The sequence below is a fragment of the Dendronephthya gigantea genome, unplaced genomic scaffold, assembly GCF_004324835.1.
Source record: "Dendronephthya gigantea isolate DGI-Jeju-01 unplaced genomic scaffold, DenGig_1.0 000197F, whole genome shotgun sequence".
Classification (NCBI taxonomy): Eukaryota; Metazoa; Cnidaria; class Anthozoa; order Malacalcyonacea; family Nephtheidae; genus Dendronephthya; species Dendronephthya gigantea.
The window spans coordinates 302,925-329,065 of NW_021163207.1; the positions used below are offsets into that span (position 1 = coordinate 302,925).

At 33.7% G+C, this 26,141-nt stretch overlaps 2 protein-coding genes across 2 annotated transcripts; both read left to right on the plus strand.

Annotated features, from left to right (window-relative positions):
* Nucleotides 1-1,730: 1,730 nt before the first annotated feature.
* On the plus strand, nucleotides 1,731-13,265 carry LOC114539277 (fibrillin-1-like). The gene is made up of 17 exons (XM_028559906.1): nucleotides 1,731-1,785; nucleotides 2,372-2,407; nucleotides 3,014-3,040; nucleotides 3,983-4,128; nucleotides 5,716-5,917; nucleotides 6,102-6,224; nucleotides 6,398-6,514; nucleotides 6,931-6,966; nucleotides 8,102-8,117; nucleotides 8,814-8,818; nucleotides 10,262-10,297; nucleotides 10,487-10,516; nucleotides 11,031-11,057; nucleotides 11,565-11,600; nucleotides 12,343-12,369; nucleotides 12,886-12,945; nucleotides 13,138-13,265. The coding sequence occupies exons 1-17, from the start codon at nucleotides 1,731-1,733 to the stop codon at nucleotides 13,263-13,265; spliced, it is 1,107 nt and encodes a 368-aa protein (XP_028415707.1).
* Nucleotides 13,266-13,873: 608 nt separating this feature from the next.
* LOC114539278 (neurogenic locus notch homolog protein 1-like) lies at nucleotides 13,874-25,073 on the plus strand. The gene is made up of 20 exons (XM_028559907.1): nucleotides 13,874-13,931; nucleotides 14,126-14,242; nucleotides 14,839-14,922; nucleotides 15,119-15,235; nucleotides 15,793-15,909; nucleotides 16,102-16,218; nucleotides 16,778-16,894; nucleotides 17,089-17,205; nucleotides 17,760-17,876; nucleotides 18,071-18,187; nucleotides 19,721-19,837; nucleotides 20,031-20,147; nucleotides 20,706-20,822; nucleotides 21,689-21,805; nucleotides 22,000-22,116; nucleotides 22,675-22,790; nucleotides 22,982-23,098; nucleotides 23,657-23,773; nucleotides 24,646-24,762; nucleotides 24,956-25,073. The coding sequence occupies exons 1-16, from the start codon at nucleotides 13,874-13,876 to the stop codon at nucleotides 22,728-22,730; spliced, it is 1,719 nt and encodes a 572-aa protein (XP_028415708.1). The 3' UTR covers nucleotides 22,731-22,790; nucleotides 22,982-23,098; nucleotides 23,657-23,773; nucleotides 24,646-24,762; nucleotides 24,956-25,073.
* Nucleotides 25,074-26,141: the final 1,068 nt, after the last annotated feature.

Genomic DNA, 26,141 nt, shown 5'->3' on the forward strand with positions numbered 1-26,141 from the left:
ATTTTATTTGAACTGATTTCAAACGCTTGCAGTATAATTGTACCGATTGCAGTATATACTGGCAGCGATAAGCAAGGGATAATAAACTTAATAATCTTCAACACGACCAAGATGCTATAAGGCACTTGTCTATTTGAGCTATATAATTTGACATTTCATGCAATGACCTGGTCGACGTCAGCAGCGGCTCGTTTGAGAGACATAGTTGAAATGAAATAATCCATAGGTTAATTGAGTTATTCGTTAACATGTAATCTTTATCATTATTACTGGCCTTTCAAGGAGCTAAGCATAAGAAAAATATTTTGACATAAATTCAGTGGCGTAACTAGAACGAAATTTGTGGGGCGAGCTTCCGTCGGGTATAGAAATATATAAATATTCCCCTCCCCTACGCCGCCGCATAAATTACATAAAAAAATACATGGATGAATTTCCTTTTCTCTTAACAGGCACCATTCCACCCACTACTAATCCAGGTAATAAATAATTGGTACTCAATGTTGATATTTCACTGCCCAGATGCGGTTATCCGACGAATAGCAGGTTTTTCAATCGATCAAATCGATTCAAATTAACCCTTAGCATGATTGTCAGAAACAAACCATGCATTCAATAAGGCTTTAGGTCCGTTTCGCATTGCAACGAATCGCGCGTAAAATGAATCGATGAGATATAAAGATTAAAGATTCACCACGTTTTGCTACGATACTTAAACAAGGAAATACGCCACATCTCGCTACGATACGACTGCAGATGTGTAAAACAGTTTTTAGACGAATATTCGTTGTCGAAAAGATTGTACAAACTAACATTATTAATTAGGTATATAGTTGATACAAAAATTAAGTTTGACAGCTCTTCGCTTCTTTAACATAATCTTTTCGGATTGTTTGCCGTTTTTTATCCCGTTTCAAAATTTATTTGCAGCCAGTTACGTTTATGGCACACATTTACATGCATTTACATACATTTATTTCTTTATAGGCAACGTTACAAGATCCTCTAATACATCTAATCCAGGTAAAATCATCAATCTCATTTTCTTGAAAATTAAGGTGAGCGAACTGCGAAAATTAGCGTTTAAAAATGGTCTTCTTTGTATACTAAGCTGTTAAGTTGTTCACTTGCTTGGCTAATTAACAGCTGACAGAATTTAAACAGTGATTATAATCTTTGAGAATGTAAAAAATATATTTTTATTAACAGATACGACGCCTTCTTATACATCAAGTCCAGGTAAGATTGGTGTCTAAGATATGAACTGATCGATAAAATTTAATCCAAAAAAGGCAACACTTATTTTGTTTGAACTGATTTCAAACGCTTGCAATATAATTATACCGGTTGCAGTATATACTGGCAGCGATGAGCAAAGGGATAATAAACTTAATGGTCTTCAACCCGACCAAGATGCTATAAGGCACGTGTGTATTTGAGTTAAGTAATTTGACATTTCATACATTGACCTGATCGACGTCAGCCGGGTCGTTTGAGGGACATAATTGAAATGAAATAATCCATAGGGTAATTGGGTTATTCGTTATCATGAAACGATATCTATATTACTATTACTGCCATTTCGAGGAGCTAAGAATAGGAAAAATATTTCGGCATAAATTCAGTGGCGTAACTAGAAAGAAATTCGGGGGTGAGTCTCCGTCTGGTAGAACTGAATATATGAATATTCACCTGCCCTACGCCGCTGCATAAATTACATAAAATAAAATATGGAAGAATTTCCTTTTCCCTTTACAGGCACCATTCCACCAACTACTAATCCAGGTAATAAATAATGGCGCTATCCACCGAATAGGAGGTTTTTCGAATTGTCTAAATTATTTTGGTTGATTAATATCTAAACTTTTATTAATTTTTTAAACATTTTTGTGCTACTTGAAAAAGTTAATATCTATGTAGAAGACAGAGAGCACGGAAGATCGTTAACACGAGGGCAATTATTTATATAGCGTTAAAACAATCAATTTCATAAGGAACTAATATTGCCAAACATGAATATATGAATAATTTCCCCCCCCCCGACACTAACGACACCAGAGGAATCTTGTCCGAAGGTCCGAATTAGTTAAAAAGTATCACGCTGAGAGATTGTCAACATATCGGTCAAAAAATTGTCAGAGCAACAAAAAGCATTCTGGGAAAGCGATAAGAATTTGTTCCAAACTGGACGAAGAAAAATTTCTGATAGAAACCGCTATATTCTCTCTTTTATCCTGCTTCAAAATTTATTTGCAGCCATTTAGATTTATGGCGCAAATCAAAAGACAATCCGTGGTTCGTGCATGGAGAGAGAAGGTCAGAAAAATGTTACCAATTTGTAAAAATTAAGTTTATTTGTTTTTTTTTATAGCTAACGCAACAAGACCTTCTAATACATCTAGTCCAGGTAAAATCATCAATCTTTTTCTTGAAAATTGAACAGAGCTAGTAAAATTTTAGCTTTTATAAATTGTCTTCTTTGTATATTGCCGTGCCGTCGTTTCACTTGTTTGGCGAATTAACAGCTCACAAAATTATACGGAGATTATAATCTTTGAGAGTGCAAAAATATATTTTTTATTTACAGATACGACGCCTTCTTATACATCAAGTCGAGGTAAAATTAATATCCAAGATATGAACTGATCGATAAAATTTAATCCAAAAAGGCGACACCTATTTAGTCTGAACTGATTTCAAACGCTGGCAGTATATACCGATTCCAAGAATACACGTGCGTCTAGAGTTGCCGTAATCTATATTACCATTACTGGCATTTCAAGGAGCTAAGAATAAGTAAAATATTTCGACATAAATTCAGTGGCGTAACTAGAACGAAATTTGGGGGTGAGTGTTCATTATTTAATTCAGCCGGATGGATTACACTTGAAAGTCCAACAGCTTAAAATACAGCCCCGTCGGGTAGAACTGAATATTTGCATATTCACCTCTCCTACGCCGCTGCATAAATTACATAAAATAAAAATGGAAGAACTTCGTTTTCTCTTTACAGGCACCATTCCACCCACTACTAATCCAGGTAATGAATAATTGGTAGTGAATTTTGATGTTTCACTGCCCAGCCGCGTTTATTCGACGGATATAGCGCTCTCCACCGAAAGCGGGTTTTCAAACGATCTAAATTATACTTGTTGGTTAATACCTAATGTTTTATTTCTTTTTAAACATTTTTGCGCACAATCATAATTGTCTAGTAGATGCAGGGCCACGGAAGATTGGAAACTGGAGGCCAAATATTTATATATTCATTTCAGCTGACGATAAAAAAAACAATTTCGTAGGAAACTAATATTGCTAACCCAAAATATGAATAATTTTCCCCCCGCGAACCTAACGATCTTTCGTGGCCCCTGCTATGTAAAGGAATATCCAGCCTTCGTACATGCATGCAATCCGCCGTAGGTGTTGGCTAATAAAGATTTGATCGTGCATAGTTGACACATTTTTCTCAGCAGTTCTTCGCTTGAATTTGATATCTTTTTTATTTCGTTGAAGTTAAGACAAAAATTAACCCTTAGCATGACTGTTACAAGACTCACAAGGAATCCATAGTTTCCAATTGCAGTCATAATTAAATAGTATACAAACTAAAACAAAATAAGTTGTTGCGGAGAATAATTATACTAATTTATTTCTTCACAGCGAAAAACATTCCACGAATTTTACGACATCAGCGCCAGGTAACAGTACCTATTAGTAATTATTATTAACGATGCATATTCGAAAACAGGGCTTTGGCATTGCGTTTTCATTATTTTTTGCATTGAGAATAAAAACTAATATTGCCGAACATGAAGATATGAATAATTGCTCCCTACCTCAATTAATGCTCTTTGCCCATATATAGGTCTAGGCTAATTCAAGTTTGAACATTTCCTATTTACTATTCTAATAATAAATAATCGGCGATAAATTCCACTTTGCTCTATCCTTCAATAAGTTGTGTGAATAATATTTCCAGAATTATGCGGCGAAAGTCAACTGTATCCTCCTGGAAAACTCACAAGCCCTCTTCATCCCCTTTCATACCCTCACTACTTGGATTGCAGTTGGACGATTTCCAGCACCAATGGAAGAAAAATTTTACTACAGTTTACTTCATTCTTGGTAGGCTACTTTACTAATTTATTGCTCCCCGGCCCTGTTTGGGCGAAAAAACCTTAGCGACATAACATGTTTTTGTTCGAATAACTTCATCGTTTATCATTTTTATCCGAAACACTGCTTACGCGTCAGCTAGTGTATCGTTTCTCTTTTCCCGCTCAGTCGTAAACTTTATCAATATTCTTGTACGTTTGCATAGTAACATCATGCAAATATGTTTATATCAATATCCTTTCCTAAATATTGATCTTCATCCACTAACGTTTTTGCGATTTTCCCCCATCTTGCTTTATCAGTGCGATTAACGTTCAAGTTTTGTCGAGAAAGATATGTTAATTCGCTCGCAGTTCAATTGAAAATCAAACGGTTTAACTAATACAAAGAACAGAGGCGTTGCGAGCTTTATAGGCGGGGGGGGGGGAGCATACTCACGTAATCGTTTTTTAAATAGCTTATTCATTTCTTTTCAAATTGATTTTTTACAGTCAGTGAACATAAATATATCAAAGAAAAAAATTATGCCTCGCTTATAGGTTTGGCATCAAGAAGTAGTTGATCTACTGGGCTGATATTTAGTACTTTAAATGTCCAATTTTTTATAAAAACTATTTCCTTTTCTCGAAAAGGAAAAATATTTTTTAATATCCTATTCCTAGAACAGTTCAAGATTAAAAATTTTTTTATTCTTTCTAAATATTTACTTCTTATTAACCGAGGTGAAATCTTTACCGAGAAATATCGGACCGAGGTCTTTTGAACGGAACGAGCTCGAAGACCAAGGTTTGTTCAAAAATATCGAAGACCGATATTTCTCGCGATAAAGATCGAGCAAACGAGGTAATAAAATATCTATTATATGGCATAAGGCATATATTTGCACTTGAAAGAAACAAGAAATGCATGAATTCGTATTATTAGCCTGGTACGCAGTGATAAAAACAAAAACAAAACATTAAATTATTTGGGTTACGTAAACTCGCCAAACTGTCTGGTTAATTGTTCTATGGTCGTTTAAGTCGTTTAGCTTAAAAGGCTTATAAGTTCAAAGTGGAAAACAAAATTATCTTTTTATTGGACAACTGCATGAGCGGAAATATTATGATATAAATAGCTGAATTTATATGGAAGTAAATTCTTCTCAACCAAACCTTAGCTCCATTTCACCGGAAGTGACGATTCCAATATAATTATTGGATGAGGGAGCGCAGGGTATCCGGAATGTTCAGGCAGAGGTCAATGTCAGTATATCCTAGATAACTTGCGAAAGCCGACTTGAATAATTGTCTTATTATTCATTGAATTTCGAAAAAAAACAAGCCTTTTCATGGCAAATTTCATTGTGTAGAAAAGATAACAAGCTGGCGCGACAAATACCCTCAACAGACAACAACGAGAACATTCAAAAATATCCGTACACTTTGAGCTAATCAGCAGACGATTGCACTATCAATTGAATATTAGCAATCTTTCATTGACTGAACTTAGAAATTCGTAGAATAGTATAGTTTAAACCTTTAAACAGTTTAAAATCAATTTAATTCGTATGTGCAAAATTGACAAATAATTTACAAAAAATGCATGACGTTTTAGCTGGAAGGTAGTTACAGTTGTGGATTTGACTATTTGGAAGTTTATGATGGAGATTCAGCAAATACGACGAAACTGGGCAGATTCTGTGGAAACCAATTACCAAGAAGCCTGGTATCATCTGGACTCAAACTCTTCATCGTGTTTCACTCGGATTATAGCGTGTCAGCACCGGGATTTGTTCTGAACTATTCAACACCATTAGGTAAGAAATAAGTTTCAAAATATCGGCAAGAAAATATTAAAACTTATAAAAGTTTGTTCTATTTTCTGCTCGTAAGAAAATTAGGGTTAAGAACAAAACAGACTGACACTCTGAGTCAGAGTAACTGCCTGGTAGTAAAATTGAAGTATTCTAAAAGCATGTCTATGTAAATATTATATTTTAGATGTAAATGAATGTTACTTTGGAACACACAACTGCGCTATTGGAGCGTCATGTGTCAATACGAATGAATCGTTTTACTGCATTTGTGAAAACGGTTATACCGGAGATGGCGTAACCTGCACAGGTTTACATCTTTATACTAATTATTTGCATGGTATTTGGTAATATTTTGCAAAAAAATTGACGAGGATAATTCATAATTCCTTTGCAATATAATTTCCTCTTTTTGGTTAAAAAAACATAGATTTAACCGTTAAAAATATGGGAGTTTATGTATTTTATATTGTATTATCTTAGATATCAATGAATGTGAACTTGGAATTGATAACTGTCATTCTCAAGCATCATGTCGCAATACCAATGGGTCGTTCGACTGTTCTTGCAACTTTGGCTTTAGTGGAGATGGAATAGCATGTAAAATGGCTTCATACCTAATTTGCTACAATCAGATCTAGTCATATTGGGCCTCTTTTAACATATAGATCATGAGGGGCCTTATCCCCATGTTTTCCCCGACCCCACCCCACTGGTAAAAATCCTCTGTTTAAAAAAACATTGATGAAAAACATGTCGTGAACTAAAGCAATTTTATTTGTATTCAGTAACTTTTCATTTCTGTATTCTGTGAACCTTTGATGAAGGCAATTTCAGTAATATCATCTATCGAGTGCGAATACATATTTTGCATGTTATTTGAATATCAGGCGACTGATTTCCAGTCACATTTATGGCGCAAATTAAAAGACAATCCGTGGTTCGTGAAAGGAGAGAGAAGGTCAGAAAACTGTTACCAATTTTAGAAAATTTCAGTTATTTTATTTTCTTTATAGGCAACGCGACAAGACCTTCTAATACATCTAATCCAGGTAAAATCATCAATCTTTTTCTTAAAAATTGAACTAAGCGAACTTTTAGCTTTTGTAGATGGTGTTCTTTGTATAATATGCTGTTAAGTCGTTTCCATTGTTTGGCAAATTAACATATGACAAAAATTAAACGGTAATTACAATCTTTAAGGATGTGCAAAAATAAAATATTTCTTAATAACAGATACGACGCCCTCTTATACATCAAGTCGAGCAAAATTAATATCTAAGATATGAACTGATCGATAAAATTTGATCTAAAAAAGGCAACACTTATTTTGTTTGAGCTGATTTCAAACGCTTGCAGTATAATTGTACCGATTGCAGTATATACTGGCAGCGATAAGCAAGGGATAATATAATAATCTTCAACACGACCAAGATGCAAGGGTGTAGGAAGCATCCAGAGGTTGGGGGGGGCACCAGCTTCTAGGGCCACTTTTGGTTAATAAAAATGACGGTTAAAATGGTTAATAAAAATATATATGTAGGGACGGTTTGATTCAGGGACCGCCGACCGCATAGCATTTTTCGTATTTCTTGGGCTTCGTACGGCTAGGGGGGTCCGGGGGCATGCTCCCTTGAGAAAATTTTGAGATATATGCCTCTGAAATGGCCGCAAATCCCTCTCAATTTAAGGATTATTGGGAAATAGTAGATACTTTTTCTTTCTTTTCGCTTTCCAAAAAGGCATTTTTTTCACAAAAAGGGCATTTTTGGTCCGTTGAAAAATCTTGGGGGGGGGGCACGTTCCCCCAGTGCCCCCCCCCTTCCTACGCCACTGCCAAGATGCTATAAGGCACTTGTGTATTTGAGTTACGTAATTTGACATTTCATGCAATGACCTGGTCGACGTCAGCAGCGGGTCGTATGAGGGACATAATTGAAATGAAATAATCCATAGGTTAATTGAGTTATTCGTTAACATGTAATCTCTATCATTATTACTGGCATTTCAAGGAGCTAAGCATAAGAAAAATATTTCGACATAAATTCAGTGGTGTAACTAGAACGAAATTTGTGGGGTGAGCTACTGCCGGGTATAGAACTGAATATATAAATATTCACCTCCCCTACGCCGCCGCATAAATTACATAAAATAATACATTCAAGAATTTCCTTTTCTCTTTTACAGGCACCATTCCACCCACTACTAATCAAGGTAATAAATAATTGGTACTCAATGTTGATGTTTCACTGCCCAGTCGCGGTTATTCGACGAATGGCGCTATCCACCGAATAGCAAGTTTTTCGATCGATCTATAAATTATTTTTGTTGATTAATATCTAAATTTTTTTTTTTTTTAAGCATTTTTGAGTTGCTTGAAAAATTCAATATTTATGTAGAAAACAGAGGCCAGGGAAGATCGTTATAGGAGGGAAGATCGTTATAGGAGGGCAAATATTTATATAGCGTAAAAACAATCAATTTGATAATAAACTAATATTGCCAAACGTGAATATATGACTAATTGCCCTCCCCCCCCGACACTAACGACACCAGAGGAATCAGTGCGAAAGTCCGAAATAGTTGAAAAAATATCACGCTGAGAGATTGTAAAGATCGGTCAAGAAATTGTCACAGCAACAAAAGCATCCTAGGAAACCGTAAAGAATTTGCTCCTAACTGGAGGAAAAAAAATTTTCTGACAGAAACCGCTATATTCTCCAAAAATTTCATTTTGTTTGTCCTTCTTTGCCATTTTTTATCCCGTTTCAAAAATTATTTGCAGCCAGTCACATTTTTGGCGCAAAGCAAAAGACAATCCGCGGTTCGTGCATTGAGAGAGAAGGTCAGAAAACTGTTACCAATTTTTAAAATTTTCAGTTTTTTGTTTTTTTTGTAGGCAACGTGACAAGACCTTCAAATACATCTGATCCAGGTAAAATCATCAATCTTTTTCTTGAAAATTGAACTGAGCCGACTTTTAGCTTTTAAAAACGGCCGTCTTTGTATATTATGCTGTTAAGTCGTTTCACTGTTTAATTTGGCAAATTAACATATGACAAAATTTAAACGGTCATTACAATCTTTGAGGATGTGCAAAAATTAATATATTTCTTATTAACAGATACGACGCCTTCTTATACATCAAGTCGAGGTAAAATTAATATCTAAGATATGAACTGATCGATAAAATTTAATCCAAAAAAAGGCGACACTTATTTTATTTGAACTGATTTCAAACGCTTGCAGTATAATTTTACCGATTGCAGTATATACTGGCAGCGATAAGCAAGGGATAATAAACATAATAATCTTCAACACGACCAAGATGCTATAAGGCACTTGTGTATTTGAGTTACGTAATTTGACATTTCATGCAATGACCTGGTCGACGTCAGCAGCGGGTCGTATGAGGGACATAATTGAAATAAAATAATCCATAGGTTAATTGAGTTATTCGTTAACATGTAATCTATATCATTATTACTGGCCTTCCAAAAAGCTAAGAATAAGAAAAATATTTCGACATAAATTCAGTGGCGTAACTAGAACGAAATTTGTGGGGTGAGCTACTGCCGGGTATAGAACTTAATATATAAATATTCACCTCCCCTACGCCGCCGCATAAATTACATAAAATAATACATTCAAGAATTTCCTTTTCTCTTTTACAGGCACCATTCCACCCACTACTAATCAAGGTAATAAATAATTGGTACTCAATGTTGATGTTTCACTGCCCAGTCGCGGTTATTCGACGAATGGCGCTATCCACCGAATAGCAAGTTTTTCGATCGATCTATAAATTATTTTTGTTGATTAATATCTAAATATTTATTTTTTTTGAAGCATTTTTGTGTTGCTTGAAAAATTCAATATTTATCTAGAAAACAGAGGCCAGGGAAGATATAGGAGGGCAAATATTTATATAGCGTAAAAACAATCAATTTCATAATAAACTAATATTGCCAAAGGTGAATATTTGACTAATTGCCCCCCCCCCGACACTAACGACACTAGAGGAATCAGTGCGAAAGTCCGAAATAGTTGAAAAAATATCACGCTGAGAGATTGTAAAGATCGGTCAAGAAATTGTCAGAGCAACAAAAGCATCCTAGGAAACCGTAAAGAATTTGCTCCTAACTGGAGGAAAAAAAAATTTCTGACACAAACCGCTATATTCTCTAAAAATTTCATTTTGTTTGTCCTTCTTTGCCATTTTGTATCCCGTTTCAAAAATTATTTGGCGCAAAGCAAAAGACAATCCGTGGTTCGTGCATTTAGAGAGAAGGTCAGAAAACTGTTACCAATTTTTAAAAGTTTTCAGTTTTTTGTTTTTTTTTGTAGGCAACGTGACAAGACCTTCAAATACATCTGATCCAGGTAAAATCATCAATCTTTTTCTTGAAAATTGAACTGAGCCGACTTTTAGCTTTTAAAAACGGCCTTCTTTGTATATTATGCTGTTAAGTCGTTTCACTGTTTAATTTGGCAAATTAACATATGACAAAATTTAAACGGTCATTACAATCTTTGAGGATGTGCAAAAATTAATATATTTCTTATTAACAGATACGACGCCTTCTAATACATCAAGTCGAGGTAAAATTAATATCTAAGATATGAACTGATCGATAAAATTTAATCCAAAAAAAGGCGACACTTATTTTATTTGAACTGATTTCAAACGCTTGCAGTATAATTGTACCGATTGCAGTATATACTGGCAGCGATAAGCAAGGGATAATAAACTTAATAATCTTCAACACGACCAAGATGCTATAAGGCACTTGTCTATTTGAGCTATATAATTTGACATTTCATGCAATGACCTGGTCGACGTCAGCAGCGGCTCGTTTGAGAGACATAGTTGAAATGAAATAATCCATAATTGAGTTATTCGTTAACATGTAATCTTTATCATTATTACTGGCCTTTCAAGGAGCTAAGCATAAGAAAAATATTTTGACATAAATTCAGTAGCGTAACTAGAACGAAATTTGTGGGGCGAGTTTCCGTCGGGTATAGAACTGAATATATAAATATTCACCTCCCCTACGCCGCCGCATAAATTACATAAAAAAATACATGGATGAATTTCCTTTTCTCTTAACAGGCACCATTCCACCCACTATTAATTCAGGTAATAAATAATTGGTACTCAATGTTGATATTTCACTGCCCAGATGCGGTTATCCGACGAATAGCAGGTTTTTCAATCGATCAAATCGATTCAAATTAACCCTTAGCATGATTGTCAGAAACAAACCATGCATTCAATAAGGCTTTAGGTCCGTTTCGCATTGCAACGAATCGCGCGTAAAATGAATCGATGAGATATAAAGATTAAAGATTCACAACGTTTTGCTACGATACTTAAACAAGGAAATACGCCACATCTCGCTACGATACGACTGCAGATGTGTAAAACAGTTTTTAGACGAATATTCGTTGTCGAAAAGATTGTACAAACTAACATTATTAATTAGGTATATAGTTGATACAAAAATTAAGTTTGGCAGCTCTTCGCTTCTTTAACATAATCTTTTCGGCCCTTGTTTGCCGTTTTTTATCACGTTTCAAAATTTATTTGCAGCCAGTTACGTTTATGGCACACATTTACATTTACATACATTTATTTTCTTTATAGGCAACGTTACAAGATCCTCTAATACATCTAATCCAGGTAAAATCATGAATCTCAGTTTTCTTGAAAATTAAGGTGAGCGAACTGCGAATTTTTAGCGTTTAAAAATGGTCTTCTTTGTATACTAAGCTGTTAAGTTGTTTCACTTGCTTGGCTAATTAACAGCTGACAGAATTTAAACAGTGATTATAATCTTTGAGAATGTAAAAAAAAAAATTTTTATTAACAGATACGACGCCTTCTTATACATCAAGTCCAGGTAAAATTAATATCTAAGATATGAACTGATCGATAAAATTTAATCCAAAAAAGGCAACACTTATTTTGTTTGAACTGATTTCAAACGCTTGCAATATAATTATACCGGTTGCAGTATATACCGGCAGCGATGAGCAAAGGGATAATAAACTTAATGGTCTTCAACCCGACCAAGATGCTATAAGGCACGTGTATTATTAGAGTTAAGAAATTTGACATTAAATGCATTGACCTGATCGACGTCAGCAGCGGGTCGTTTGAGGGACATAATTGAAATGAAATAATCCATAGGGTAATTGAGTTATTCGTTAACATGAAACGATATCTATATTACTATTACTGCCATTTCGAGGAGCTAAGAATAGGAAAAATATTTCGGCATAAATTCAGTGGCGTAACTAGAAAGAAATTCGGGGGTGAGTCTCCGTCTGGTAGAACTGAATATATGAATATTCACCTGCCCTACGCCGCTGCATAATTTACATAAAATAAAATATGGAAGAATTTCCTTTTCCCTTTCCAGGCACCATTCCACCAACTACTAATCCAGGTAATAAATAATGGCGCTATCCACCGAATAGGAGGTTTTTCGAATTGTCTAAATTATTTTGGTTGATTAATATCTAAACTTTTATTAATTTTTTAAACATTTTTGTGCTGCTTGAAAAAGTTAATATCTATGTAGAAGACAGAGGTCAAGGAAGATCGTTAACATCAGGGCAATTATTTATATAGCGTAAAAACAATCAATTTCACAAGAAACTAATATTGCAAAACATCAAAAAAGGTCCGAAATAGTTTAAAAAAAGGTCACGCTGAGAGATTGTTAAGATCGGCTAAGAAATTGTCAGACCAACAAAAGTACCTAGGAAAGCGAAAAGAATTTATAACAAGTTAAAATTTAACGACTGAATTTTTTATTTGCACTGAAATGTTCGGAAATACTACAGATATATTACAGCCTATTAATAGCTTAAATATTCAAATTAACCGTTTCATCTTTGTGTAGATATCAATGAATGCGAAACAAATCCTTGTGATGAAAATGCAAATTGTACAAATGTAGATGGTTCGTATGAATGTACCTGCCATGAGGGCTATGAAGGAAACGGCAAAAATTGTACAGGTAGAGCTTAGAGATATAATTTTTTTTATTCGGGTTTATAATTATGTAATATATGTACATATACAACTCTAGTCAAAGTACTGGTGCCGAAAGTATTTTGTGCAACAACTTTTAATTCCAGTTTCCCATAAGAAAAAAAGAAACAATCTTTTCCTGATCAAAGCTAAAATAATAATTTTAACTGTCTTAAAGATGTCAATATGTGCGAAGACAATCCTTGCCATGTGAATGCAAATTGCACCACTGTTAATGGATTGTATGTATGTATTTGTCACGAAGGATATGAAGGCAATGGCACCAGCTGTACAGGTACATCATAAAAGCGTACAACTAGCCACGTTTAGGGTTCCGAATGGATATTATTTCATACATACATCAGGAGCTGCACCTGATTCGCGTCTTTGAACAAATCACAAACGTAAAAATAAGTATAAAATTAGCCAAAATAACACACTAGTCTTTAAAAAGGTACCAAGTAAAACACGAAAAAAATATAAGTGAAGGTCGAAAAAAAAAGAAATGTGGTATATTCTACCCTAAATGGAAAGGTCTAATAAACTCCAATGTGGTATATTTGGAACAATTATTTTGTTACATGGTATCTATTTTACCTCGATAAGATCGAATATGCCGAAATATATAGCTTTAGAGGTGCTGCAGCAATTCGCATTAATTTGCTATTATTATTTATGTACCAGACACAAGAAGTTAAATTTTTATTCAATTCGCGACTGTTCTAAGTTCAGTTATAACAAGTTAAAATTTAACGACTGAATTTTTAATTTGCACTGAAATGTTCGGAAATACTACAGATATATTACAGCCTATTAATAGCTTAAATATTCAAATTAACCGTTTCATCTTTTTGTAGATATCAATGAATGCGAAACAAATCCTTGTGATGAAAATGCAAATTGTACAAATGTAGATGGTTCATGAATGTACCTGCCATGAGGGCTATGAAGGAAACGGCAAAAATTGTACAGGTAGAGCTTAGAGATATAATTTTTTTATTTGGGCTTACAATTATGTAATATATATACATATACAACTCTAGTCAAAGTACTGGTGCCGAAAGTATTTTGTGCAACAACTTTTAATTCCATGCAGTTTCCCATAAGAAAAAAGAAAGAATCTTTTCCTGATAAAAGCCAAAATAATAATTTTAACTGTCTTAAAGATGTCAATAAGTGCGAAGACAATCCTTGCCATGTGAATGCAAATTGCACCACTGTTAATGGATGGTATGAATGTATTTGTCACGAAGGATATGAAGGCAATGGCACCAGCTGTACAGGTACATCATAAAAGCGTACAATTAGCCACGTTTAGGGTTCCGAATGGATATTATTTCATACATACATCAGGAGCTGCACCTGATTCGCGTCTTTGAACAAATCACAAACGTAAAAATAAGTATAAAATTAGCCAAAATAACACACTAGTCTTTGAAAAGGTACCCAGTAAAACACGACAAAAAATATTAGTGAAGGTCGAAAAAAAAAAGAAATGTGGTATATTCTACCCTGCATGGAAAGGTCTAATAAACTCCAATGTGGTATATTTGGATCAATTATTTTGTTACATGGTATTATTTTACCTCGATAAGATCGAATATGCCGAAATATATAGCTTTAGAGGTGCTGCAGCAATTCGCATTAATTTGCTATTATTATATATGTACCAGACACAAGAAGTTAAATTTCTATTCAATTCGCGACTGTTCTAAGTTCAGTTATAACAAGTTAAAATTTAACGACTGAATTTGTTATTTCCACTGAAATGTTCGGAAATACTACAGATATATTACAGCCTATTAATAGCTTAAATATTCAAATTAACCGTTTTATCTTTTTGTAGATATCAATGAATGCGAAACAAATCCTTGTAATGAAAATGCAAATTGTACAAATGTAGATGGTTCGTATGAATGTACCTGCCATGAGGGCTATGAAGGAAACGGCAAAAATTGTACAGGTAGAGCTTAGAGATATAATTTTTTTTATTCGGGCTTATAATTATGTAATATATATACATATACAACTCTAGTCAAAGTACTGGTGCCGAAAGTATTTTGTGCAACAACTTTTAATTCCATGCAGTTTCCCATAAGAAAAAAAGAAAGAATCTTTTCCTGATAAAAGCCAAAATAATAATTTTAACTGTCTTAAAGATGTCAATAAGTGCGAAGACAATCCTTGCCATGTGAATGCAAATTGCACCACTGTTAATGGATGGTATGAATGTATTTGTCACGAGGGATATGAAGGCAATGGCACCAGCTGTACAGGTACATCATAAAAGCGTACAATTAGCCACGTTTAGGGTTCCGAATGGATATTATTTCATACATACATCAGGAGCTGCACCTGATTCGCGTCTTTGAACAAATCACAAAGGTAAAAATAAGTATAAAATTAGCCAAAATAACACACTAGTCTTTAAAAGGTACCAAGTAAAACACGAAAAAAATATAAGTGAAGGTCGAAAAAAAAAGAAATGTGGTATATTCTACCCTGCATGGAAAGGTCTAATAAACTCCAATGTGGTATATTTGGAACAATTATTTTGTTACATGGTATATTTTACCTCGATAAGATCGAATATGCCGAAATATATAGCTTTAGAGGTGCTGCAGCAATTGGCATTAATTTGCTATTATTATATATGTACCAGACACAAGAAGTTAAATTTTTATTCAATTCGCGACTGTTCTAAGTTCAGTTATAACAAGTTAAAATTTAACGACTGAATTTTTATTTGCACTGAAATGTTCGGAAATACTACAGATATATTACAGCCTATTAATAGCTTAAATATTCAAATTAACCGTTTCATCTTTTGTAGATATCAATGAATGCGAAACAAATCCTTGTGATGAAAATGCAAATTGTACAAATGTAGATGGTTCGTATGAATGTACCTGCCATGAGGGCTATGAAGGAAACGGCAAAAATTGTACAGGTAGAGCTTAGAGATATAATTTTTTTATTCGGGTTTATAATTATGTAATATATATACATATACAACTCTATAGTCAAAGTACTGGTGCCGAAAGTATTTTGTGAAACAACTTTTATTTCCAGTTTCCCATAAGAAAAAAGAAAGAATCTTTTCCTGATAAAAGCCAAAATAATAATTTTAACTGTCTTAAAGATGTCAATAAGTGCGAAGACAATCCTTGCCATGTGAATGCAAATTGCACCACTGTTAATGGATGGTATGAATGTATTTGTCACGAAGGATATGAAGGCAATGGCACCAGCTGTACAGGTACATCATAAAAGCGTACAATAGCCACGTTTAGGGTTCCGAATGGATATTATTTCATACATACATCAGGAGCTGCACCTGATTCGCGTCTTTGAACAAATCACAAACGTAAAAAAAGTATAAAATTAGCCAAAATAACACACTAGTCTTTAAAAAGGTACCAAGTAAAACACGAAAAAAATATAAGTGAAGGTCGAAAAAAAAAGAAATGTGGTATATTCTACCCTAAATGGAAAGGTCTAATAAACTCCAATGTGGTATATTTGGAACAATTATTTTGTTACATGGTATATATTTTACCTCGATAAGATCGAATATGCCGAAATATATAGCTTTAGAGGTGCTGCAGCAATTGGCATTAATTTGCTATTATTATATATGTACCAGACACAAGAAGTTAAATTTCTATTCAATTCGCGACTGTTCTAAGTTCAGTTATAACAAGTTAAAATTTAACGACTGAATTTTTATTTGCACTGAAATGTTCGGAAATACTACAGATATATTACAGCCTATTAATAGCTTAAATATTCAAATTAACCGTTTCATCTTTTTGTAGATATCAATGAATGCGAAACAAATCCTTGTGATGAAAATGCAAATTGTACAAATGTAGATGGTTCGTATGAATGTACCTGCCATGAGGGCTATGAAGGAAACGGCAAAAATTGTACAGGTAGAGCTTAGAGATATAATTTTTTTTATTCGGGCTTATAATTATGTAATATATATACATATACAACTCTATAGTCAAAGTACTGGTGCCGAAAGTATTTTGTGAAACAACTTTTAATTCCAGTTTCCCATAAGAAAAAAAGAAAGAATCTTTTCCTGATAAAAGCCAAAATAATAATTTTAACTGTCTTAAAGATGTCAATAAGTGCGAAGACAATCCTTGCCATGTGAATGCAAATTGCACCACTGTTAATGGATGGTATGAATGTAACTGTCACGAAGGATATGAAGGCAATGGCACCAGCTGTACAGGTACATCATAAAAGCGTACAATAGCCACGTTTAGGGTTCCGAATGGATATTATTTCATACATACATCAGGAGCTGCACCTGATTCGCGTCTTTGAACAAATCACAAACGTAAAAATAAGTATAAAATTAGCCAAAATAACACACTAGTCTTTAAAAAGGTACCAAGTAAAACACGAAAAAAATATAAGTGAAGGTCGAAAAAAAAGAAATGTGGTATATTCTACCCTGCATGGAAAGGTCTAATAAATTCCAATGTGGTATATTTGGAACAATTATTTTGTTACATGGTATATTTTACCTCGATAAGATCGAATATGCCGAAATATATAGCTTTAGAGGTGCTGCAGCAATTCATTAATTTGCTATTATTATATATGTACCAGACACAAGAAGTTAAATTTCTATTCAATTCGCGACTGTTCTAAGTTCAGTTATAACAAGTTAAAATTTAACGACTGAATTTTTAATTTGCACTGAAATGTTCGGAAATACTACAGATATATTACAGCCTATTAATAGCTTAAATATTCAAATTAACCGTTTCATCTTTGTAGATATCAATGAATGCGAAACAAATCCTTGTGATGAAAATGCAAATTGTACAAATGTAGATGGTTCGTATGAATGTACCTGCCATGAGGGCTATGAAGGAAACGGCAAAAATTGTACAGGTAGAGCTTAGAGATATAATTTTTTTATTTGGGCTTACAATTATGTAATATATATACATATACAACTCTAGTCAAAGTACTGGTGCCGAAAGTATTTTGTGCAACAACTTTTAATTCCATGCAGTTTCCCATAAGAAAAAAGAAAGAATCTTTTCCTGATAAAAGCCAAAATAATAATTTTAACTGTCTTAAAGATGTCAATAAGTGCGAAGACAATCCTTGCCATGTGAATGCAAATTGCACCACTGTTAATGGATGGTATGAATGTATTTGTCACGAAGGATATGAAGGCAATGGCACCAGCTGTACAGGTACATCATAAAAGCGTACAATTAGCGACGTTTAGGGTTCCGAATGGATATTATTTCATACATACATCAGGAGCTGCACCTGATTCGCGTCTTTGAACAAATCACAAAGGTAAAAATAAGTATAAAATTAGCCAAAATAACACACTAGTCTTTAAAAAGGTACCAAGTAAAACACGAAAAAAATATAAGTGAAGGTCGAAAAAAAAAGAAATGTGGTATATTCTACCCTGCATGGAAAGGTCTAATAAACTCCAATGTGGTATATTTGGAACAATTATTTTGTTACATGGTATTATTTTACCTCGATAAGATCGAATATGCCGAAATATATAGCTTTAGAGGTGCTGCAGCAATTCATTAATTTGCTATTATTATATATGTACCAGACACAAGAAGTTAAATTTCTATTCAATTCGCGACTGTTCTAAGTTCAGTTATAACAAGTTAAAATTTAACGACTGAATTTTTATTTGCACTGAAATGTTCGGAAATACTACAGATATATTACAGCCTATTAATAGCTTAAATATTCAAATTAACCGTTTCATCTTTTTGTAGATATCAATGAATGCGAAACAAATCCTTGTGATGAAAATGCAAATTGTACAAATGTAGATGGTTCATGAATGTACCTGCCATGAGGGCTATGAAGGAAACGGCAAAAATTGTACAGGTAGAGCTTAGAGATATAATTTTTTTTATTCGGGCTTATAATTATGTAATATATACATATACAACTCTAGTCAAAGTACTGGTGCCGAAAGTATTTTGTGAACAACTTTTAATTCCAGTTTCCCATAAGAAAAAAGAAAGAATTTTTTCCTGATAAAAGCCAAAATAATAATTTTAACTGTCTTAAAGATGTCAATAAGTGCGAAGACAATCCTTGCCATGTGAATGCAAATTGCACCACTGTTAATGGATGGTATGAATGTATTTGTCACGAGGATATGAAGGCAATGGCACCAGCTGTACAGGTACATCATAAAAGCGTACAATTAGCCACGTTTAGGGTTCCGAATGGATATTATTTCATACATACATCAGGAGCTGCACCTGATTCGCGTCTTTGAACAAATCACAAACGTAAAAATAAGTATAAAATTAGCCAAAATAACACACTAGTCTTTAAAAAGGTACCAAGTAAAACGACAAAAAATATAAGTGAAGGTCGAAAAAAAAAGAAATGTGGTATATTCTACCCTGCATGGAAAGGTCTAATAAACTCCAATGTGGTATATTTGGAAATTATTTTGTTACATGGTATATTTTACCTCGATAAGATCGAATATGCCGAAATATATAGCTTTAGAGGTGCTGCAGCAATTGGCATTAATTTGCTATTATTATATATGTACGAGACACAAGAAGTTAAATTTCTATTCAATTCGCGACTGTTCTAAGTTCAGTTATAACAAGTTAAAATTTAACGACTGAATTTTTATTTGCACTGAAATGTTCGGAAATACTACAGATATATTACAGCCTATTAATAGCTTAAATATTCAAATTAACCGTTTCATCTTTTTGTAGATATCAATGAATGCGAAACAAATCCTTGTGATGAAAATGCAAATTGTACAAATGTAGATGGTTCGTATGAATGTACCTGCCATGAGGGCTATGAAGGAAACGGCAAAAATTGTACAGGTAGAGCTTAGAGATATAATTTTTTTTATTCGGGTTTATAATTATGTAATATATATACATATACAACTCTATAGTCAAAGTACTGGTGCCGAAAGTATTTTGTGAAACAACTTTTATTCCAGTTTCCCATAAGAAAAAAAGAAAGAATCTTTTCCTGATAAAAGCCAAAATAATAATTTTAACTGTCTTAAAGATGTCAATAAGTGCGAAGACAATCCTTGCCATGTGAATGCAAATTGCACCACTGTTAATGGATGGTATGAATGTATTTGTCACGAAGGATATGAAGGCAATGGCACCAGCTGTACAGGTACATCATAAAAGCGTACAATAGCCACGTTTAGGGTTCCGAATGGATATTATTTCATACATACCATCAGGAGCTGCACCTGATTCGCGTCTTTGAACAATCACAAAAGTAAAAATAAGTATAAAATTAGCCAAAATAACACACTAGTCTTTAAAAAGGTACCAAGTAAAACACGAAAAAAATATAAGTGAAGGTCGAAAAAAAAAGAAATGTGGTATATTCTACCCTGCATGGAAAGGTCTAATAAACTCCAATGTGGTATATTTGGAACAATTATTTTGTTACATGGTATATTTTACCTCGATAAGATCGAATATGCCGAAATATATAGCTTTAGAGGTGCTGCAGCAATTCGCATTAATTTGCTATTATTATATATGTACGAGACACAAGAAGTTAAATTTCTATTCAATTCGCGACTGTTCTAAGTTCAGTTATAACAAGTTAAAATTTAACGACTGAATTTTTATTTGCACTGAAATGTTCGGAAATACTACAGATATATTACAGCCTATTAATAGCTTAAATATTCAAATTAACCGTTTCATCTTTTTGTAGATATCAATGAATGCGAAACAAATCCTTGTGATGAAAATGCAAATTGTACAAATGTAGATGGTTCGTATGAATGTACCTGCCATGAGGGCTATGAAGGAAACGGCAAAAATTGTACAGGTAGAGCTTAGAGATATAATTTTTTTTATTCGGGCTTATAATTATGTAATATAATACATATACAACTCTAGTCAAAGTACTGGTGCCGAAAGTATTTTGTGAACAACTTTTAATTCCATGCAGTTTCCCATAAGAAAAAAGAAAGAATCTTTTCCTGATAAAAGCCAAAATAATAATTTTAACTGTCTTAAAGATGTCAATAAGTGCGAAGACAATCCTTGCCATGTGAATGCAAATTGCACCACTGTTAATGGATGGTATGAATGTATTTGTCACGAGGATATGAAGGCAATGGCACCAGCTGTACAGGTACATCATAAAAGCGTACAATTAGCCACGTTTAGGGTTCCGAATGGATATTATTTCATACATACATCAGGAGCTGCACCTGATTCGCGTCTTTGAACAAATCACAAAGTAAAAATAAGTATAAAATTAGCCAAAATAACACACTAGTCTTTAAAAAGGTACCAAGTAAAACACGAAAAAAATATAAGTGAAGGTCGAAAAAAAAAGAAATGTGGTATATTCTACCCTGCATGGAAAGGTCTAATAAACTCCAATGTGGTATATTTGGAACAATTATTTTGTTACATGGTATATTTTACCTCGATAAGATCGAATATGCCGAAATATATAGCTTTAGAGGTGCTGCAGCAATTCGCATTAATTTGCTATTATTATATATGTACCAGACACAAGAAGTTAAATTTCTATTCAATTCGCGACTGTTCTAAGTTCAGTTATAACAAGTTAAAATTTAACGACTGAATTTTTATTTGCACTGAAATGTTCGGAAATACTACAGATATATTACAGCCTATTAATAGCTTAAATATTCAAATTAACCGTTTCATCTTTTGTAGATATCAATGAATGCGAAACAAATCCTTGTGATGAAAATGCAAATTGTACAAATGTAGATGGTTCATATGAATGTACCTGCCATGAGGGCTATGAAGGAAACGGCAAAAATTGTACAGGTAGAGCTTAGAGATATAATTTTTTTTATTCGGGTTACAATTATGTAATATATATACATATACAACTCTAAGTCAAAGACTGGTGCCGAAAGTATTTTGTGCAACAACTTTTAATTCCAGCAGTTTCCCATAAGAAAAAAAGAAAGAATCTTTTCCTGATAAAAGCCAAAATAATAATTTTAACTGTCTTAAAGATGTCAATAAGTGCGAAGACAATCCTTGCCATGTGAATGCAAATTGCACCACTGTTAATGGATGGTATGAATGTATTTGTCACGAAGGATATGAAGGCAATGGCACCAGCTGTACAGGTACATCATAAAAGCGTACAATTAGCCACGTTTAGGGTTCCGAATGGATATTATTTCATACATACATCAGGAGCTGCACCTGATTCGCGTCTTTGAACAAATAACAAAGGTAAAAATAAGTATAAAATTAGCCAAAATAACACACTAGTCTTTAAAAAGGTACCAAGTAAAACACGAAAAAAATATAAGTGAAGGTCGAAAAAAAAAGAAATGTGGTATATTCTACCCTGCATGGAAAGGTCTAATAAACTCCAATGTGGTATATTTGGAACAATTATTTTGTTACATGGTATATTTTACCTCGATAAGATCGAATATGCCGAAATATATAGCTTTAGAGGTGCTGCAGCAATTGCATTAATTTGCTATTATTATATATGTACCAGACACAAGAAGTTAAATTTCTATTCAATTCGCGACTGTTCTAAGTTCAGTTATAACAAGTTAAAATTTAACGACTGAATTTTTATTTGCACTGAAATGTTCGGAAATACTACAGATATATTACAGCCTATTAATAGCTTAAATATTCAAATTAACCGTTTCATCTTTGTGTAGATATCAATGAATGCGAAACAAATCCTTGTGATGAAAATGCAAATTGTAAAATGTAGATGGTTCATATGAATGTACCTGCCATGAGGGCTATGAAGGAAACGGCAAAAATTGTACAGGTAGAGCTTAGAGATATAATTTTTTTTATTCGGGCTTATAATTATGTAATATAATACATATACAACTCTAGTCAAAGTACTGGTGCCGAAAGTATTTTGTGCAACAACTTTTAATTGCAGTTCCCCATAAGAAAAAAAGAAAGAATCTTTTCCTGATAAAAGCCAAAATAATAATTTTAACTGTCTTAAAGATCTCAATAAGTGCGAAGACAATCCTTGCCATGTGAATGCAAATTGCACCACTGTTAATGGATGGTATGAATGTATTTGTCACGAGGGATATGAAGGCAATGGCACCAGCTGTACAGGTACATCATAAAAGCGTACAATTAGCCACGTTTAGGGTTCCGAATGGATATTATTTCATACATACATCAGGAGCTGCACCTGATTCGCGTCTTTGAACAAATCACAAACGTAAAAATAAGTATAAAATTAGCCAAAATAACACACTAATCTTTAAAAAGGTACCAAGTAAAACACGAAAAAAATATAAGTGAAGGTCGAAAAAAAAATCTGGTATATTCTACCCTGCATGGTAAGGTCTAATAAACTCGAATGTGGTATTTTTGGAACAATTATTTTGTTACATGGTATATATTTTACCTCGATAAGATCGAATATGCCGAAATATATAGCTTTAGAGGTGCTGCAGCAATTGGCATTAATTTGCTATTATTATATATGTACGAGACACAAGAAGTTAAATTTCTATTCAATTCGCGACTGTTCTAAGTTCAGTTATAACAAGTTAAAATTTAACGACTGAATTTTTTATTTGCACTGAAATGTTCGGAAATACTACAGATATATTACAGCCTATTAATAGCTTAAATATTCAAATTAACCGTTTCATCTTTTTGTAGATATCAATGAATGCGAAACAAATCCTTGTGATGAAAATGCAAATTGTACAAATGTAGATGGTTCATATGAATGTACCTGCCATGAGGGCTATGAAGGAAACGGCAAAAATTGTACAGGTAGAGCTTAGAGATATAATTTTTTTTATTCGGGCTTATAATTATGTAATATATATACATATACAACTCTAGTCAAAGTACTGGCGCCGAAAGTATTTTGTGCAACAACTTTTAATTCCATGCAGTTTCCCATAAGAAAAAAGAAAGAATCTTTTCCTGATAAAAGCCAAAATAATAATTTTAACTGTCTTAAAGATGTCAATAAGTGCGAAGACAATCCTTGCCATGTGAATGCAAATTGCACCACTGTTAATGGATGGTATGAATGTATTTGTCACGAGGATATGAAGGCAATGGCACCAGCTGTACAGGTACATCATAAAAGCGTACAATTAGCCACGTTTAGGGTTCCGAATGGATATTATTTCATACATACATCAGGAGCTGCACCTGATTCGCGTCTTTGAACAAATCACAAAGGTAAAAATAAGTATAAAATTAGCCAAAATAACACACTAGTCTTTAAAAAGGTACCAAGTAAAACACGAAAAAAATATAAGTGAAGGTCGAAAAAAAAAGAAATGTGGTATATTCTACCCTGCATGGAAAGGTCTAATAAACTCCAATGTGGTATATTTGGAACAATTATTTTGTTACATGGTATATTTTACCTCGATAAGATCGAATATGCCGAAATATATAGCTTTAGAGGTGCTGCAGCAATTGCATTAATTTGCTATTATTATATATGTACGAGACACAAGAAGTTAAATTTCTATTCAATTCGCGACTGTTCTAAGTTCAGTTATAACAAGTTAAAATTTAACGACTGAATTTTTTATTTGCACTGAAATGTTCGGAAATACTACAGATATATTACAGCCTATTAATAGCTTAAATATTCAAATTAACCGTTTCATCTTTTTTGGTAGATATCAATGAATGCGAAACAAATCCTTGTGATGAAAATGCAAATTGTACAAATGTAGATGGTTCGTATGAATGTACCTGCCATGAGGGCTATGAAGGAAACGGCAAAAATTGTACAGGTAGAGCTTAGAGATATAATTTTTTTATTCGGGTTTATAATTATGTAATATATATACATATACAACTCTATAGTACAAGTACTGGTGCCGAAAGTATTTTGTGAAACAACTTTTATTTCCAGTTTCCCATAAGAAAAAAAGAAAGAATCTTTTCCTGATAAAAGCCAAAATAATAATTTTAACTGTCTTAAAGATGTCAATAAGTGCGAAGACAATCCTTGCCATGTGAATGCAAATTGCACCACTGTTAATGGATGGTATGAATGTATTTGTCACGAAGGATATGAAGGCAATGGCACCAGCTGTACAGGTACATCATAAAAGCGTACAACTAGCCACGTTTAGGGTTCCGAATGGATATTATTTCATACATACATCAGGAGCTGCACCTGATTCGCGTCTTTGAACAAATCACAAACGTAAAAATAAGTACAAAATTAGCCAAAATAACACACTAGTCTTTAAAAAGGTACCAAGTAAAACACGAAAAAAATATAAGTGAAGGTCGAAAAAAAAAGAAATGTGGTATATTCTGTTGAGTGTATTGAATGGAGAGACATCGTTTCTCTTTTTACATTTATTACACCAAAGAATAATATCAATATATTTGTAACAACAACGAGTAAAAAAATATGTATATGTGTAAAAACGTTCAACATGCGTTTATGACGTAATAGTTTAAGTATCTTATGATTCGCTAATTTAATGAAAGGTCATATCCGGTATTAAAGTTCACCGGATGTTATATGATTGTTCTCTCAACATGCCCCCGCAATCTGGAGCATCCGGACCATGCGCTCGTGTAAAGTTGTGGTCACGGGCTTCGTAAGAATGTCTGCAAGATTATTCTCTGACGGGACGTGCCGGTAGTCGATACCTTGTTGTTCACGTACGAAATGATATCGGACATCAATGTGCTTCGTACGATTATGTGATAGAGCACTCCCTTGCGTCAAGGCAATAGCTGACTGATTGTCGCAGAATAGGATAACAGGCTGCGGAATGGTGATGCCAAGCGACGAGCAAAATGATCGGAGGTACAAGAGCTCTTTTACTGCTTCTGTTATCGCCATGTATTCAGCTTCACATGATGAGAGCGCGACAGTAGGTTGTTTTCGGGTTCTCCAGCTAATTGGTGCTCCACCCAGTGTGATAATATAACCAGTCACGGAACGTCGGTCTTTCGGATCGTTCGCCCAGTCTGAGTCGGAGTAAGCTGTTAGCTGTACGTCGGTTTGCGTGAAGTTTAGCTTGTATGACTTGGTGCCTTGTATGTAGCGGAGAACTCGTTTGAGGACTGTAATATGTTGCATAGTTGGGTTTTCTAAGAATTGAGATAGCCAAGATACTGTCCAGCTAATGTCTGGTCGTGTCGCAGT